Source organism: Garra rufa, chromosome 9, assembly GCF_049309525.1.
Source record: "Garra rufa chromosome 9, GarRuf1.0, whole genome shotgun sequence".
Taxonomy (NCBI): domain Eukaryota; kingdom Metazoa; phylum Chordata; class Actinopteri; order Cypriniformes; family Cyprinidae; genus Garra; species Garra rufa.
In genome coordinates this window covers 2189433-2208520 of record NC_133369.1, presented here as the reverse complement: position 1 = coordinate 2208520, position 19088 = coordinate 2189433, and the positions used below count along the sequence as shown (strand labels likewise).

Sequence of the window (19088 nt, the reverse complement as noted above, 5' to 3'; positions counted from 1 at the left end):
ACACTCACACACACACACACTCACTCACTCACTCACTCACTCACTCACACACACACACACTCTCACCACACACACACACACACACACACACACACACACACACACACTCACTCACTCACTCACTCACTCACTCACTCACTCACTCACTCACTCACACACACTCTCTCACTCACACACACACACACACACACACACACTCACACTCACACACTCACACACACACACACACACACTCACTCACTCACTCACACACACACACACACACACTCACTCACTCACTCACACACACACACACTCACTCACTCACTCACTCACTCACTCACTCACTCACTCACTCACTCACTCACACACACACTCTCACACACACACACACACACACACACACACACACACACACACACTCACTCACTCACTCACTCACTCACTCACTCACTCACTCACTCACTCACTCACTCACACACTCACACACTCTCTCACTCACACACACTCTCTCACTCACACACACACTCTCACTCACACACACACACACACACCTGTCGCTCTGATGCAGAACTTCACTTACAGCATGAGTCAGTGAGTCAATACACAGATAATGACCAATTGATTACGTTTGCCAGAAAATAAAAGTCAGTGTTACATTTTCATTCGATTACATTTGAAAATATTACATCAGTGGTTGAACACAGAATTTACTTGAAATAAAATAAATGAATAAATTCAACAAGCTACCAATAAACAATATAACTAAATATAAAATTAAATTAAATATAATTATAAAATAACTAAAACTAAACTGAAATAAAATAATATAGAGAACTACATAGACTTGTTAAAAAGACACAATTGCAACAAACAAAATTAAATTATTACATTTATATAAAAAGACTATTGTTTTTTTTTTCTAAAATTGTATTAATAATAATGTATTATTATTATTAATTTTATTCATATAATTTTAATATTTTATATAATAAAATTAAATAACAAATACACAAATGAATAAATATTATTTATTAATAATATATATATATATATATATATATATATATATATATATATATTTTTTTTTTTTTTTCATTTATATTATTCAATTACAGTTAATTAAATTAAATACCACAATATATCAATACATTTTGATCTAAAAATGATCTAAGTTTACTAAATACAAATTAATAAATATGAATTTATTTATTAGTAAGTTTATTATTATTTATATTGTTTATTATTTATATTATATATTTATTAGTTAGTTTAATTAAATACCACTATATATCAATAAAATTGTTAAAACGATCTGTTAACTAAATACAAATTAATAAATATTAATTCAATTATTAATAACAATTTAGTATTATTTAAATATTTATATTGTTTATGTATTACTTACTCAATCAATACAGTTAATTAATTAAATAACTACCACAATAAATCAATAAAATTGTTAAAACGATCTAAGTTGTCTAAATACAAATTAATATATATATATTATTAATTAAATTATTTGTTAACAATTTATTATTATTATTATTTTTAATATTATTAATATTGTTTATTTATATTATTATTATTCAATTATTAAAGTTAATTAAATCAATTAAATATCACAATATATCAATAAAATTGGTAAAACGATCTCTGTTAACTAAATACAAATTAATAAATATTATTAATTCAATTATTATTTATTAATAATTTATTATTATTATTATTTATAATGTTTATTTATTATTTTTTTGAAATATTTATATTATTACAGTTAATTAAATTAATTAAATGCCACAATATATTAATAAAATGGTTAAAACGATCTAAGTTAACCACTTAAAAACTACTTATTCCAGCATCACATTGTTCGTTAGAAACAGCTGAAATGATTGTAAGAGGAGACTGATGTGTGTTTGCTTGTAGAGGCACAATAATCCATCAATAATGTCTCCGTACAGCTGTTCTTCATGCATCTTCTTCCTAATTTTGCGGAGTGCTGGTGGGATCAGGTGATCCTGGATATTCTGCTGTGTAACGGAGGAGGGATCTGGCTGGGGATGACCGTCTGCCGCTTCCTGGAGATGCGCCACTATCACTGGGCCAGCATCAAGTAAGAAACCATCTCAAAAACTGCATCCTGAGAGAGTTTGGCAGTGACCAAACATGCTTAAATAATTGTGTTTGTGCCTCTCAGAGACATTCACAGCACTACGGGGAAGATCAAGCGTGCGGTTCTGCAGTTCACGCCGGCTAGCTGGACCTACGTTCGCTGGCTCGACCCTAAGTCTTCCTTGCAGAGAGTCACGGGAGTCTATCTGTTCATGATCATATGGCAGGTCGGTCCTTCACAATACACTCACATCTCTATCAGACAGTGTTCAAAAATTAAAGTTGACAGTTTTATGAATTAAGTAGATTATTAAGGTTTAATCATTCCATTAAAACTGAATCCTAAAAAATGTAAATGGACTAAATGGAATTTGGGAAAAAATAAATAAATAAATGGGATTTTCTAAGGCGATTTCATTGATTTGTAATTATTAATCAAATAATTGCTTTCATTTTAGTTACGGTTCTGATTTATATAAGCATAAATATTATCTTTCTCATTGTAATTATATTTATATATAGATGATCTAAAACTTATATGGTTAGAAGGATGAAGAAATATATTTGATTATTAACCAATGTATCGGTATTTCTTACTACATCTTTAATTTTTATCATCTTTCTCTCAAATTATATAATATATTTTTCTTAATTTTTTTTATTTATTATTTACTTTTTTAAAATCTTTTTGAGTTTTTTTTTAGTCTGTCTTTAAATTATATAATGAGAAATATTAATAAATATATGTAATGTAAAAAAACATCAATATTTCTTACTTCATCTTTAATTTTTGGAGTTTGTCTTTAAATAATAAGAAATATTAATTCATATATTTAATTAAACTCCACTTTATCAGTATTTCTTACTTCATCTTTATTTTTGCTTTTATTTTTTTCTTAATTACATACCAATTCATCAATATTTCTTACTTTATTTATTTATTTATTTATTTTAGTCTGTCTTTAAATTAAATAATGACAAATATTAATAAATATATTTATATATTTAATGAACATTTATCAATATTTCTTACTTCATCTTTAGTTTCTGGGTCTTTCTCCAAAGCACATAGTGAGAAATATTAATAAATATATTTAATTAAAAACCAATGCATCAATATTTCTTACTTCATTCAAATGTTTTGCGTCTTTCTCCAAATTATTTAATATGAAATATTGATAAATATATTTAATTAAAATCCAATTTATCAGTATTTATTCATCTTTTTTTTTCTATGAGTCTGTCTCCAAAGTATATAGTAAGAAATATTAATAAATACATTTAATTAAAAACCAATGTATCAATATTTCTTACTTTATCGTTAGTTTTGTGACTCTTTCATCAAATTATATATTGTGGAGAATATTGATAAATGTATTTAATTAAATACCAGATCATCAATATTTCTTCATATTTTTTATTTTTTTATCTTTTTGAGTCCGTCTCCAAATTACATAGTGAGAAATATTAATAAATATATTTAATTACATACCAATTCATCAATATTATTTATTTTATTTTTTTGAGTCGGTCTCCAAATTATGTAGTTAAAAATGCTAATTAATATATTTAAGTTAAATTAAATTAACTTACAATTCATCAATATTTCTCACTTTGTTTTTATTTTTTTATTTTTGAGTCTTTAAATTAAATAGTGAGAAATATATTTAATGAAAAAAAAATTATCAATATTTCTTACTTCATATTTAATTTTTGGAGTCTGTCTTTAAATTATATAGTGAGGAATATTAATAAATATATTTATTTAAAATAGAGGATAAGGTCAGAGTTAATCAATATTTCTGACTTCATCTTTAATTTTTGGAGTCTTTCTCTAAATGATATAATGAGAAATATTGATAAGTGTTACCGTTAATTAAATGCCATTTGTACATTTTATTAATGCAATCATTAATTTTAATTAACCAAATTAATGAAATGACAATATATTAATAAAATAGTTAAAACTACTTAAGTTAACTGTTTCAGTCTTCATCAGTCAGTGTTTTTATCTTTGTTTTTTATTCTCAGCATAAAGAGTAAGTATTTCTTTAAGTAGTTGATAAGTGTGGGTCACATGAGTTCACATGAGAGAATGGCCAATCAGACTGAAGCTCCGCCCCCTAAACCGTTTCCACGGCGATGAAAGGCCGTTCTTCATTGTCTTTTGTGTGAGAGGAGGCTTGGCTCTTCGCTCCCTACTGAGGGCCCTTTAAACACTAATTAAATGTCTTTGAGATGAGAATTGGAGGAGGAGGAGAGCCACTTCACACACTCTCAACAAATCAGCTGACAATCTCAATACTGGTTTAAGTGTGCTGCGAATCTCTAAAGCACAATCTCAACCAATTGTAATGAATTTTGAGGCAAGGTATGAGATTTCACACAAATGTTGCTTTGAAAAAGTAGTTATATTTCCACTATGCTTGCTATTTTCAGAAGTTTTTAGATCAATTGGCTTATCTTAAGTAGCTCAGGTTATAAAAACGAAACTATTTATGTATTTTTATTTTATTTTTAAGAGTTATATAGTGAGAAATATTAATAAAAAGCTAAATACTAGTTTAACAGTGCTTCTCAACTTGTACTTCATCTTTTTTTTTCTCTCTTTCTCCAAATTATATAGTGAGAAATATTGATGAATATATTTAATATAATTTGTCGCATTGTCTTTTGATTTACTTATTTATTTTTGGTCAGTCTCCAAAATATATAGTGAGAAATATTGATAAATGGACTAAATACCAGTTTATCAATATTTCAACTTAACGTACTTCATCTTTTTGTGTTATTTTTTGGGAGTTTTTCTCCCAATTATATAGTGAGAAATATTTAATAAATATATTTAATAAAATAACAATTCATCAATATTTGTCACATTGTCTTTTTATTTATTTATTTATTTATTTAAAGTATTTAATATTAATTAATAATAATATTAATATTAATTAATTTTTGAGAGAAATATTAATAAATATATTTAATTAAGTAACAATTCATCAATATGTGTTAAATTGTCTTTATTTATTTAAAATATTTATAATTAAGATTTATTTATTTATTTATTTGGGGGGAGTCTTTCTCCAAATTGATACATATATTTACTTAAATATTTATTTAAATTCATCAATATTTGTCACGTTGCCTTTTTATTTATTTAAAATATTTATTATTAATTAATAATATTATTTATTTATTAAGACTCCTCAAAAAAAATTTAAATTAAATAGTGAGAAATATTGATAAATATAGTTAATTAAATGCCAGTTCATCAATATTTTTCATGTCGTTATTTATTTATTTTTATTTGTTATTAACTAATAATAATAGAATTCGTTTTTATTTTTTTTATTTGGGGGGGGGGGGGTCTTTCTCCAAATTAGATAAATATATTTAATTAAATACCAATTCATCAATATTTGTCAAGTTGTCTTTATTCATTTATTTAAAGTATTTATGATTTATTAATAACATATATATATATTTTTAAAGTCTTTCTCCAAACTAGATAGTGAGAAATATTGATAAATATATTTAATTAAATACCAATTCATCAACATTTGTCACGTTGTCTTTATTTATTTATTTATTTAAAGTATTTATGATTATTTAATATATATTTTAATTATTTTTCCAAACTAGATAGTGAGAAATATTAATAAATATATTTAATTAAATATCAATTCATCAATATTTGTCACGCTGCTTTATTTATTTATTTATTTTTTGGTCTGTCAGTTTTATAGTGAGAAATATTAATAAATTCACTTTATTTAAAATATTTATTATGAATTAATAATAATGTTAATATTTATTTATGTGCTGCAAATCTCTGAAGCACAATCTCAACCAATTGCAATGAATTTTGAGGCGATTGTGTGATTTCACACAAATGTGGCTTTGAAAATAGTAATATTTCCACTCTGCTTGCTATTTTGGGAGGTTTTTAGATCATTTGCTTCATTTTAAGTTGCTCAGGTTAAACATCTGATTGACTGCTGCATTTAATACATGTGTGATGTGCAAAATGTGTTTTTGTGAGTGTGTGAGTGTGTGTGTGTGTGTGTGTGTGTGTGTGTGTGTGTGTGTGTGTGTGTGTGTGTGTGTGTGTGTGTGTGTGTGTGTGTGTGTGTGTGTGTGTGTGTGTAACTAAAAATCACTTTGCATCCATCCTTCGTGCATTACTTCATCCTTGTTGAATGCTAGATTTATCATTGTTTGTTCAGTTGCACTAAAAGACAAATGAATCTACTAATGGACTAGCTTTTTTGTCGTTGTTTTGGTTGATAGCATACTTTTTTTTTTCTCTCTGATTCAAGCTGACGGAGCTGAACACGTTCTTCCTGAAGCACATCTTCGTGTTCCCAGCATGCCACGCTCTCAGCTGGTGCCGGATTCTCTTCGTCGGGATCATCACTGCTCCTACAGTACGGTAAGTGACAAACACACATATTTGCAATTTGCAGATCGTTTTATTTCCATAATCTGATGTATTTTAGAAGAAAACAACGAAAAATTTAGACTAGGACTTGATTTTTATCCACTGTAATTGCTAAAAATGTCAAAAGGAATCAATGCAGGTTTTTTCAAACTTAGGATTTTTGAGCTAATAAAAAGCTAAAAAATAATGATACAGTTAAACATACAATTAAAATGGATAAAAAATGTAAAAAATAAAAATGGATAAAATTATAATAAGTAATTTGAATGTAAAAACGAGCAAATTAAAACATGGTGCCCACACACATAAATCATTGAATAATAAAAAATGTTAAATTAAAATTGATTGAAAAAGTAACTTAATTTATAAAATGTTTAAATTAATGTAAAAACAAAATTTAAATCATAATGTAAAATTAAAATTGATTAGAAATGGCACAAAAATTGCTAAAATTAAAATAAATAATATTAATGTAAAAACAATCATATGTAATCTGAATAATTTTAATATAAAACAAATACAAATATAATGTCCACACACCTGAAGCATTAATTAAATCCTCAAAGTATAAAATTGAAATTGATTAAAAATGTGACACAAAAATGGCTAAAATTTAAAGAAATATGAATGTAAAAACAATCCAATAAAAATGTAATGCCCACACACCTGAATCATTTAATTATATCATAAAAATGTCAAATTAAAATTGATAAAAAGTAACAATGTATAAAATTAAAATAAATATCAATGTAAAATCAAACCAAGGTCAAATTAAAATTGATGATAAAATGTTACAATTAAAATGAATATCAATATAAAATCAATCAACTGAAAATGTAATGGCTACACACCTGAATCATTAATTAAATCTTCAAAATATAAAATTGAAATTGATTGAAAATGTAACGCACAAAATGGCTAAAAATAATAATAAATAAGAAATATTAATATAAAATCAAATCAATTAAATCATAAAAATGTACAATTAAACTACATTAAAAAAAACTCAATAAAACTGGATAAAATTAAATGTATAAAAGAAAAGTAATAAAAATTGATCAAATTAAAATAAATAATATTAATATAAAAAGTCAAATTAAAATGTAACCAGAATAATTTATCGCTGCATAGGATGAAAGTACAATAAAAACTATATATTAGGGTTGTGCCGATAGACGATAGTATCGTGTATCGACGATAGTCAGAGATATCGCCTGTTGCTAATGCCTTTGGCGATAGTTAGACGATTATTATTATTATCCGTCAACAAAGAACTTAACTTTAGCAATGCAGCACAGAGAGTCTGTTCTAGGATGCTTCAGAAACTTGCCGCGGTATAAACACACGCATAGAGAGGCCACAGCGCCTTAACGCAACTCGTGCAGTGTAAATGGGAGATTTTCATCATACAGTACGGTGGTAGATTAACTGATTCTAACGGGAGTGTTATATTATATTAGCATTGCAGTCATTAGGATAACAGAGGTAGTAAAACCTGGTTCAGGCTGAATTAATTACGATGTATCATAATCAGTCTGTATACAGTAAACATAAACATTCATCTCAGTAACGTCTATAGGCGTTAATTAGAATTACGATGCAATCAGATGGCGCTAAACATACACACGTGAATTACACGCGCGTCACTTCTCCGCATTCAATATGAACTGAACTACAACATCACCTGATGACAACGGTCAGACATACAGCGGTAACATTACCTCAATATGACGGGCAAAGAAAGATTCATTCATTTACATTCTGGCACGCACATTTACAGCTCACTCACTGACGATAGCAGAGAATGAAACCGAAAGTAACTTGAACAACTCCGGCAGAACTATAGTCAACGCTCTGTACACGCACAACTTAATCATATGCCAAAAGAAAGTCTACCTTTACAAAACGAATAAGGAATTTAGTACAGAGATAATTAATTAAATTAGCACGATAGTATCGTGTATCGGCGATCTCTCAGGCTGACGATAGGGCGATTTGAAAATTGAGCATATCGCCCAACACTAATATATATATATAATATAATATAATATAATATAATATAATATAATATAATATATAATATATATATATATATATATATATATATTATATTATATCTTGCGCACTGCTCAAACTTTGTGAAACATAAAACAGATTGCAAAACATTAAAAGCCTGAGGAAGGATTATTAACTGTATCTATATTACTATATATAAAAACGATATATAAAATTTGTGATGATGCAAGTTTGAGCAGTGTGCAGGAATTATGTTTATATACATTTTTAAAATTAAAACGGTCAAAATAAATTTATTCCAAAACATGAAATATATTTGTTTACTTGCGTCATGTGACCATTAAATGATGTGCAAATGTACAAATGCAAATGTTTTGTTAAATTATTCAAATGACCTGGTCTAAAACGTTGTTTTTTTGTGTGTAAAAACATGCACTGTTCAATTGTGGGGCGTCAGATCCAGAGCATGTTATTTTTTTTTATTATTATTTTTTTTCTATAAAATTTTGTGTGCAGAGTGTATTATCTCAGTTGGATGATTTAAAGGTTAATGACTGATGTGATGTGTTCCTCTGTTCAGGCAGTATTATGCGTATCTGACGGACACACAGTGCAAGCGGGTCGGGACTCAGTGCTGGGTGTTCGGGTGAGTCTAAAGTCTAAAGCAGTTCTGTTGTAATGTGGAGCATGCCGTTTGTCACACGCTAATGTTCATGCATGTGTGTGAGGTTGGGCATGGGCTGGTGCAGATGCTGGTCAAACGTTTAACCACAAACCCGCATGAACACTAGTGTTCCACTGCAGCGCATCAGTGGGCTTCACTACGCTATTGTTATTTACCTTATCTTACAATGACCTACATTTAGTTCACTTTGAGTCATGTGCTAAACATCTAGGTTGGATTTTATCTAACATCTTTATTTAAGATTCTTCGGCGTCGTGTTCCAGTAGAAAGTAGAGCTGCACTATATCGATGCCTTGGAATTATAAGGTTCTATCTGACATTTTTGTCTCAGTTTAGTTTTCATATATTCTTATTCTGTGAACTTATAACTTATTTACTTGTTTTTTTTGTAAGCTGTGTACATTTTGAGCCTTTATTTTTAAAACAAAAAGGGTTCTATCTACAGAAGTCTATGGAACGCAAAAAAACTTTGAAGCTCAGAAGTGCTCAGAATGCATATAGAAACTTGTAATTCCAAGGCGACGTTATATAAAAATAAAATCGTAATTGCTTAATGCAATTGTCAAACACAGCCTGTGGTTTAATTAAATAAATACATTTGGCTTCTATATGTAAATGCTATGTGTACTGTGTATATTTATACTTATTTTTAACATTAAAGCAGTCAAAATAAAAAGCTTATTAAAATATTATACATATTTGACCATTAAACAATATCGACAAATACTGGTCAAAATAAAAGCTTGATAGTTTAGAGTATGAAAATGAATTTTTCTTTACAAAAATTATTACATTTTTTTGCAATTTTACAGTAAAATTAAATTATTTTTATTACTTTTTTATTTTACAGTATTGTTTCAATATATTTTTTTATTTTGAGAATATTTTTGTTTCATAATAATCACAATAAATTATGTAAATAATTATTTTTATTTTATAGAATTTTATCATTTTACAGGCCTATCTAGCCCTAAATGATTATTGTAATGTAATTGTAATATTTTTAAAAAGGTAATTTGTCAGCATCTTTTTTTAATTTATTATTTATAATGCAGATGCACTCTGTGACTCTAAAAGTATTTATTTATTTTTTTCCAAATTTTAAAAATTTATACATCATCCAAAAGCTAAATAAATAAGCTTTCCATTGATGTAGTTGTTGGAATAGGACAATATTTTAGATACAACTATTTGAAAATCTGGAATCAGAGAGTGCAAAAAATCCAAATACTGAGAAAATCACATTTAAAGTTGTCCAAATGAAGTTCTTAGTGATGCATATTACTAATCAAAAATTACGTTTGAGATATTTACAGTAGGAAATCTTTAATGATTTTTGGCATAAAAGAAAAATCAATAATTTTGACCCATACAGTGTATTTTTGACCAATTCTACAAAGATACCCATGCTACGTAACACTGGTTTTGTGATAAAGTCGTCTGCTGAAATTTCATTGCATTTTATATTGCAAAAAAATTTAATATTGCATTGTCAGTTTTTTTTTTTTTTCTCAATATGGTGTCAAACTCTTGTTTTCTCTCCTGCAGGGCGATTGCTTTCCTGGAGGCGTTGGCCTGCATTAAATTCGGACAAGACTTGTTTTCCAAGACGCAGGTTCTCTATGTGATTTTGTGGCTCTTGTGTTTGGTGAGTTCCTGCAGTTTTTGATTGTTTGATTTCCACTCATTCAGCAGTGAAGAGCTTTTCTTGGCATCTGTGGGAGGAGGTTTTAGTGTTGAATTGATGATGTGTTTGTGTCTGGCGTCTGCAGGCTTTCATTACGTTCTTGTGTCTGTACGGGATGGTGTGGTACGCAGAGAACTACGGGCCCCGAGAGAAGGTGCGTCACCATTTCCTCACAATCACTGTCTGTGACTGTCTATCTTCAGTGCAAAACAAAAGCACATTCAGTTAAAGCATATTGTGATCGGTGTTACTGTAATTAAATGTGACCCTGGAGCACAAAACCAGTCTTAAGTCGCTGGGGTATATTTGTAGCAATAGCCAAAAATACATTGCATGGGTCAAAATGTTAGATTTTTCTAGTAAAGTAAAGATCATGTTCCATGAAGATTTTTTTGAAAAATTCCTACTGTAAACATATCAAAATGTAATTTTTGATTAGTAATATGCATTGTTAAGAACTTAATTTGGACAACTTTAAAGGTGATTTTCTCAGTATTTTGATTTTTTTGCACCCTCAGATTCCAGATTTTCAAATAGATGTATCTCAGCCAAATATTGTCCTATCCTAACAAACCATACATCAATAGAAAGCTTATTTATTGAGCTTTCATATGATGTATACATCTCAGTTTTGTAAAATTTAACCTTATGACTGGTTTTGTGGTCCAGGGTCACAAATGACTTATCCACTGCAAAAGTAAAAGGGATTACTGTTCATTTTTAGGTCATATAATCACAGTTATTAATAAAGTACTTGCATTACTGTAAATTTCAACAGTTCTATAATGAATATTGAATATGAAATCTAGATTTAAAGTCTAAAGACTAAATTGAATGCAGCGTCTTTAACCTTCTGCGCGCCGGTGCATTTACTTTTCAGTTTTTCTGATTCACAGAGAAACCATAAATACTCTGATACACGTAAGACTGAAATCAATTGAATCTAAAAAAAAGGCCCGCTTTTGTTTGTGTACACTGACAATAACAACAAAACATTGTGCTTTTGTAAAATAAACCCAAACCAACAGGGTGCGCTTTCTGCCATTTCAGTCTCCGTGAGCAACTTTCTACACATCAGCAAATACTTGACAGAGAGGCATGAGACATATGTGACCCTGGAGCACAAAACCAGTCTTAAGTCGCTGGGGTATGTTTGTAGCAATAGCCAAAAATACATTGCATGGGTCAAAATTATTGATCATTTATGCCAAAAATCATTAGGAATAATTAAGTAAAGATCATGTTCCATGAAGATTTTTTTTGTAAAATTCCTACTATAAATATATCAAAATGTAATTTTTGATTAGTAATATGCATTAAGTACTTAATTCGGACAACTTTAAAGGTGATTTTCTCAGTATTTTGATTTTTTTGCACCCTCAGATTCCAGATTTTCAAATAGATGTATCTCAGTCAAATATTGTCCTATCCTAACAAACCATACATCAATAGAAAGCTTATTTATTGAGCTTTCATATGTTGTATACATCTCAGTTTTGTAAAATTTAACCTTACGACTGGTTTTGTGGTCCAAGATCACATATTTCTATAGAAACCTTGAAGTGTCTACTTTTAAATGAACTAATTCAAATAAAAAAATTAATATTCTCTGATTATGTAATCCATGCCGAACTAAAGCAAGGTACAGTCTTCCTGTATCTGAGCTCATTATAAGTGACCCTGGACCACAAAACCAGTCATAAGGTAAAATTTTACAAAACTGAGATGTATACAACACATGAAAGCTCAATAAATAAGCTTTCTATTGATGTATGGTTTGTTAGGATAGGACAATATTCAGCTGAGATACATCTATTTGAAAATCTGGAATCTGAGGATGCAAAAAAATCAAAAAGACTGAGAAAATCACCTTTAAAGTTGTCCAAATTAAGTTCTTAACAAGGCATATTGCTAATCAAAAATTACATTTTGATATATTTACAGTAGGAATTTTACAAAAAATCTTCATGGAACATGATCTTTACTTAATTTCCTAATGATTTTTGGCATAAAAGGAAAATCAATAATTTTGACCCATACAATGTATTTTTGGCTATTGCTACAAATATACCCCAGCGACTTAAGACTGGTTTTGTGCTTCAGGGTTACATATGCAGTCATCTAGATACAAATAAATAGACAATGACAACAACAACAACAACAAAAAAATAATAAACAAGATTAATTTACTTTTTATTTAGATGATTTTTGTAACTTATTCTTACTTGCATTGAGTTAACGTGTTATTTTTGCATAAACTTGTATGGATTTTACTAGTTGGGCTTTTCCTAAAGATCTTGCCAAACTGAAATGTAATGTTTAACTTTTCTTAAACTTTTTCTTAAGAGTAATTCTGTTTTTTAACCAAAGGTGGATTTTAAATAAAAATGTTTAAATATTACAGTTGTTTAGGCTAAACTATTCTATGTTGGATTCAAATTAAAAGATTAAAGAGTTTAATTTTGTAATTTCTATGATTTAAGGTTTGTAGGGATTTTAAGATTTAAGTTACTTATTGAGTAAATAAATTACTTTTCAGACAGAGTAATTAGTAAAGTAATTTAAAAACTGATTATGTATTTAGTAATTATTAATTAATTTATTTTTTGAAAGTTACTTACCCAACACTGATTGTGATCAAGAGCTGTCAAGCTTTGAAAAATGAGAAAAAATACCATAAATGTGTCATATGACTTGATCATCTTCCCGTCCATCAAAGACAAAACAACAAAAAATAATGAAACATTCTTAAACCCTCTGGGCCTCATTAAGGGGTCACACTTGGCTCCCTCGCGGTCAAAAGTGACCGAAGCCTTAAAGTAACTTTTTTTTTCTTCAGGAAAATCAATTAAATACATTTTTGTTCAATAATATTTTGTGATTATTATTTAGAATTTTGAGCATTTTTTATGAATCTATGCAATATTTATACAGTTTTAATGAGCAATTTTTTCCCACTAGAATAATATTTTATATTATATTTTTTAATTTAATTATTTATTTATTATTTTTCAATAAATACAACATTTCACATTAAAATAGAGTAAAAGCATTTAAAATCCATTTTTTAAGTGAAAATTGCACCATCTAGTGGCATAAAAAATAAAAACTTGTGTAATGTCATGTAACCTCCTGTATCTCCCTATATACATATATACAGGGGCTTTGGGATTCCTATTGTTTTTTTAGTTTTTTTACTGTTTCTTCATTTTAATAGGCTTTGCATTTAGAAATATATTCAGACATTCTAAAAGATTACTTTTGGCAAGGTTTAGATATTTTTTGATTGGATAAATATCAGGTTTTGCATTTTTCTGCTTATTTATTGTGTGTGTGCGCGTGCGTGCGTGTGTCAGTTCTGTACTTTTGTTATTTTAGAGTGTCAGTCCTTGCTTGCTGAACACTTCTTTTCATCACAGTGGCTGATTTGTAGCTTGTATTACCAAAAGATTATCTGAATTATCACATTTTTTCGTATTTTCCATTCATTTCCTATGTCGGTCATTTCTGACCGCGAAGGAGCCAAGTGTGACTAATTTTTTTTTTGACCCTTTAACATATCCGAATCATGTCACTGATTTTTTTGTGTACTCACATAGCTAATGCAACAAAAGTCACCAAGTGTCATCTCATTCTGATGAAGCTACGATTTTTAAAAATTCAAAACATAAAATTTTTCGGTCAAAAATGACAGAAGAGGCCCAGAGGGTTAAATATAGATGCATTTACTTGCGCGTCAAAGTGAGAAAAATGCAATTAAAATTGAGTTTTTGCCTAAAACAAGAACAAGTATTTGCCAGTGGGCTCAGAAGAACTTAAATCAAAGAGAAAACAAGTATTTTTCTCTTATTTAAATATAAACTCATTCCATCTTGAATTAAGTTCTGTAAGACTAGATGGAAATACTTGGAAAGAAAATCATTTTCATGGATTTATCCAAATTTGGGCTGTCAAGTAATTAAAATGTCTAATCTAATTAATTACAAAATATGCTGATTAATTTACGTAATTAATCCTAAATCAAACGCACATAAAGTTTGACTGAGAAATGACCCCTCCAAACGATTAAAGTCATTATTGTGTCAAATAAGAAAAGCACTGAATAGAAACTACTAAGAAGTAGCTTTAGAAACAAATAAACAAAAAAATTGTTGATTATTCATTGAGGTTTTGATTTTTAAAAATGAAACATAAAAATAAAAGAACTCCAGTAGGTGGCGTTGAGTCACTGTCATAATGAGCGAGTCACTGAATCATTCATTCAACTGATTTCAAACTGTTGATTCATTTAGAAACAATGCAAGTGACTGCCTTTATGAATGAGTCACTGAATCATCGACTCACTCGAATAGCGAATCACAGCTGTGTTGCTCAGAGAAACAACATTGTATAAAAAAATTGATAAAAATTAAAACAAATAATATTAATATGAAAACTGTCATCATTGATTAAATCATAAAACTGCTCAATTAAAATGGTTAAAAATGTAACAAACTTTGATTAAATTAAAATAAATGAATCATATAAAAACAATCCTATATGCAATACAAAATACAATTATTTTAACATGTTTTTCCCTAAAAAATTTTTTTACCAAATGAACACCACAAATTGACAGCTCTAGGTTTTTTGTTTTTTGTACGACCTCCGAAGACTTGGAACTTTTGTTAGGCTGCTTTTTTGTGCTTCTGTTCTGCAATTATCAGTTGTGACCTCAAACACTTTAATGTAAATATAAAACCAATGGTAACACTGTATTTAAGTTTATCTTGAGGGTTTTTCAATGTAATTGATGTGATATTTTGACACTGTAGAGCTTCTCGGAGTGCGAGGACAGTATTTACACGGAGCCGGGCGACGGTCTGTCTGAATGCAGAGGTAAACAAAGAAACCACATTCACACTCATTATTAACCGTTATTAATGGTTTGTTCAGGTAATGATGGATTACCAAAACACTGAATCTAGGCTGTAGTGTTGTGACCTCTTGTGGTGAACTAGACACATGGCTGACTAGCTGTCAAACCAATCTTTTTTAATACTAGAGTATTGCATATTGCACAGTTGGCAAATGTATTAGTTAGTTTTTTTTTTTTTTAAGCTTTAGTCTTTTGTCATTTTCATCTGATTGAGTTTGTATTGCATTTATTGTGTAGATATTGTTTTTTTTAAATATATTTTCAATTAGTTTTCATTTTTCTATTTTCCATTTTTCATTGTCATTTGCAGGTTTTAGTTAGTTTTTTTTTTGTCATTAGGTATCTTTTTATATTTTTAATTAGTTTTTGTATTTTCTATTTTTTCTATTTTTCCATTTAATTTGAAAGTTTTCATAATGTTGTCGGGCTGTTTTGTTTTTAGTAGATATTGCTTTTAATATTTTCAATTAGTTTTTGTTTTTATATTTTTCATTAGCTATCTTTGTATATTTTTAATTAGTTTTTATTGCATTTTCGTTTTTTCCATTTAATTCGAAAGTTTTCATAATTTTGTTGGGCAATTTTGTTTTTATTAGACATTGCTTTTCAATCAGTTTTCATTTTTGTATTTTCCATTTTTTCATTTGCGTTTGCAGGTTTTAGTCTTTTTTTTGTAATTTTCATTAGTTATCTTTTTATTTTTTGAATAAGTTTTTTCCATTCAATTTGAAAGTTTTCATAATTTAGTTGGGTTGCTTAGTTGTTAGATGTTGCTTTTATATATTTGCAATTAGTTTTAAAATTTTTAATTTTGAATGTTTTAGTATTTTTGCCATTTTCATTAGGTATCTTTTTATATTTTTAATTAGTGTTATTTTTGTGTTTTCAATTTAATTTTAAAGATTTTTTTATTATTATTTTTTTTTATTTTGCATTTGCAGGTTTTAGTAATTTGTCATTTACATCAGTTATCTTTTATATTTTGAATTAGTTTTTATTGTATTTTATTTTTTTCCATTTAATTTGAAGGTTTTCATAGTTTTTTGGGGGGTTGTTGGTTGTTTTTATTAGATATTGCTTTTCAATATTTTCAATTTGGTTTTAATCTTGTAGGGTCTATTTTTCATTTTAATTTGAATGTTTTAGTTTTGTCTTTTTTTTAAATCAGATATTGCTTATTTATATTTCAATTAATGTTTTTGTAGTTTACATTTTTAAAAAAAATCTTTATTAGATATCTTTTTTAAATATTTTGAATTAGTTTTTATTTTTGTGTTTTCCATAATCATTTTAATTTAAGTTATAGTAATTTTTAACAATTTCTTGATGTGTTTTTTTTTTAGTTAATGCATATTTTAAATGTTTTTTTTTTTTTTTTTAGTTTTAGTAAATGATAATAAACCTGGTAGTCAATGCATATATAGTTTACATGCTATGCACAGTATTCAAACTACAATATTTTGGCCTATAGGTCTTTGTTAGCATGCATGCATTGTGCATTGTTTCTGTGCATGAACTCAAACATACGTGCCGGTGTTTTCTCTCATGTTGTAATGTGTTTATGCTGTAGGGGAGTTTGAGATGGACAGCACAACGTCCTCTTCCACCAGGAAACGGAGGGACTCTGGAAATAACCAGAGCATCAACGGCATGGAGAAATAATGCCGTTTCTGAAAGGCTTTTAGACGGGAACTTTTGCACATGTGTCTCTCCTGTTAACGGAGGGAACATCAGATGACTGTGATGATGAAGGGTGAGATTGGCTCAGGTTCGGTCCGAACATTTCAGAGGTTTGCAGCGCTGCGAGACCCTTTGAAAAGGCAATGCTGTGTGTCCGGTGTTTAGTTAGCGAGCTCACTTTACCTGTTGAACTACAGAGACTGGTTAACCAGGTTAGATCCCAAGCAGCGCTGTGCGTCCTGGTGTTTTCAGTCGCATGCGTGACTCGTAACAGTGCTGGATTTGATGTCACAGCTGTATTTTACTGTATGCAGCCCACTTCAGATTATATTATTCATATCATAATGTGTCTACAAATGATCACGTATTTTAAAGTCAACATGAAATCAGAATTTACTCTTTTTACCATCTTAAAATGCATTCTCATTGTGCATTTTGCTGGTGCATGTTTTAAATATTTTCTTTTAGTGATATTCAATCATAAAGATGTAAATATAAAGTTTTTTTTAAAGCCTCATCTGCTCATCAAGGCTGCATTTATTTGATCAAAATACAGTTAAAAATTGTGGTGTATATAAATATAATTTAATATTTTTAGTTTTAGTGCCACATTAAAAAATAAGTAAGATTACGATAAACAAAGGTAAAATACTATGAGAAAAAAAGTCTAAATACTATGAGAAAAAAGACAAAATATTAGCCGAATAAAGTCGAAATACTGTAAGAAAGTCTAAATATTATGAGAAAAAAGTCATAATATTACAAGAATAAAGTCGAAATACTACAAAAAATAGTCAAAATGTTTTGAGAAAAAAGTCAAAATTAGGAGAATTAATTTGTAGCAATTACGAGATTAAAGTTCTATCTATTTTGAAAGCCCCAGTTGAGAGCATAGAGAGATATTCCAAAATCTCAATTTCCAAAATTTAATTTTTATTTTATTCTTGTGTGTGTATATGTGTGAGTGTATATATGTGTGTGTGTGTGTGTGTGTGTGTGTGTATATATATATATATATATATATATATATATATATATATATATATATTTCAAATTTATTCTTGAAATATTGTAACTTTTTTCTCGTAATATTTGAACTTTATTCTATAAATTCGAAACATTTCTACTCTAAATATTCTCTAAATATTACAACTTTATTCTCAAAACATTTCGACTTTATTCTCAAAATATTTAGACTTTATTCTCTAAATATTAAAACTTTATTCTCAAAATATTTAGACTTTATTCTCTAAATATTAAGACTTAATTCTCAAATCATTTCGACTTTATTCTCTTAATATCACGACTGTATTCTCAAAATATTTCGACTTTATTTTCGTAGTATTTCGACTTTATTCTCATAGTATTATGACTTTATTGTCTAAATATTACAACTTTATTCTCGTAATATATTGACTTTATTCTCAAAATATTTTTACTTTAATCTGTTAGTATTTCGACTTTATTATCTTAATATTGCAACTTTTTTTTTTAAATATTTTGACTTTATTCTCATAGTATTTGAACTTTATTCTCTAAATATTACGACTTTTTTTCCTGTAATATT

The 19088-nt window shown here is 28.1% G+C and overlaps 1 protein-coding gene across 1 annotated transcript in view; it reads left to right on the top strand.

The window, feature by feature from the left end:
* Window positions 1-18682, top strand: part of LOC141342674 (phosphatidylserine synthase 1) — a 26683-nt gene extending 8001 nt beyond the window's left edge. The window contains exons 6-13 of the mRNA XM_073847174.1: window positions 1944-2095; window positions 2180-2321; window positions 6414-6526; window positions 9132-9197; window positions 10785-10884; window positions 11009-11077; window positions 15738-15801; window positions 17412-18682. Coding sequence (XP_073703275.1) covers window positions 1944-2095; window positions 2180-2321; window positions 6414-6526; window positions 9132-9197; window positions 10785-10884; window positions 11009-11077; window positions 15738-15801; window positions 17412-17503 — 798 coding nt within the window. The 3' untranslated portion in view covers window positions 17504-18682. The remainder of the gene's footprint in view (window positions 1-1943; window positions 2096-2179; window positions 2322-6413; window positions 6527-9131; window positions 9198-10784; window positions 10885-11008; window positions 11078-15737; window positions 15802-17411) is intronic.
* The last annotated feature ends 406 nt before the right edge of the window (window positions 18683-19088 follow it).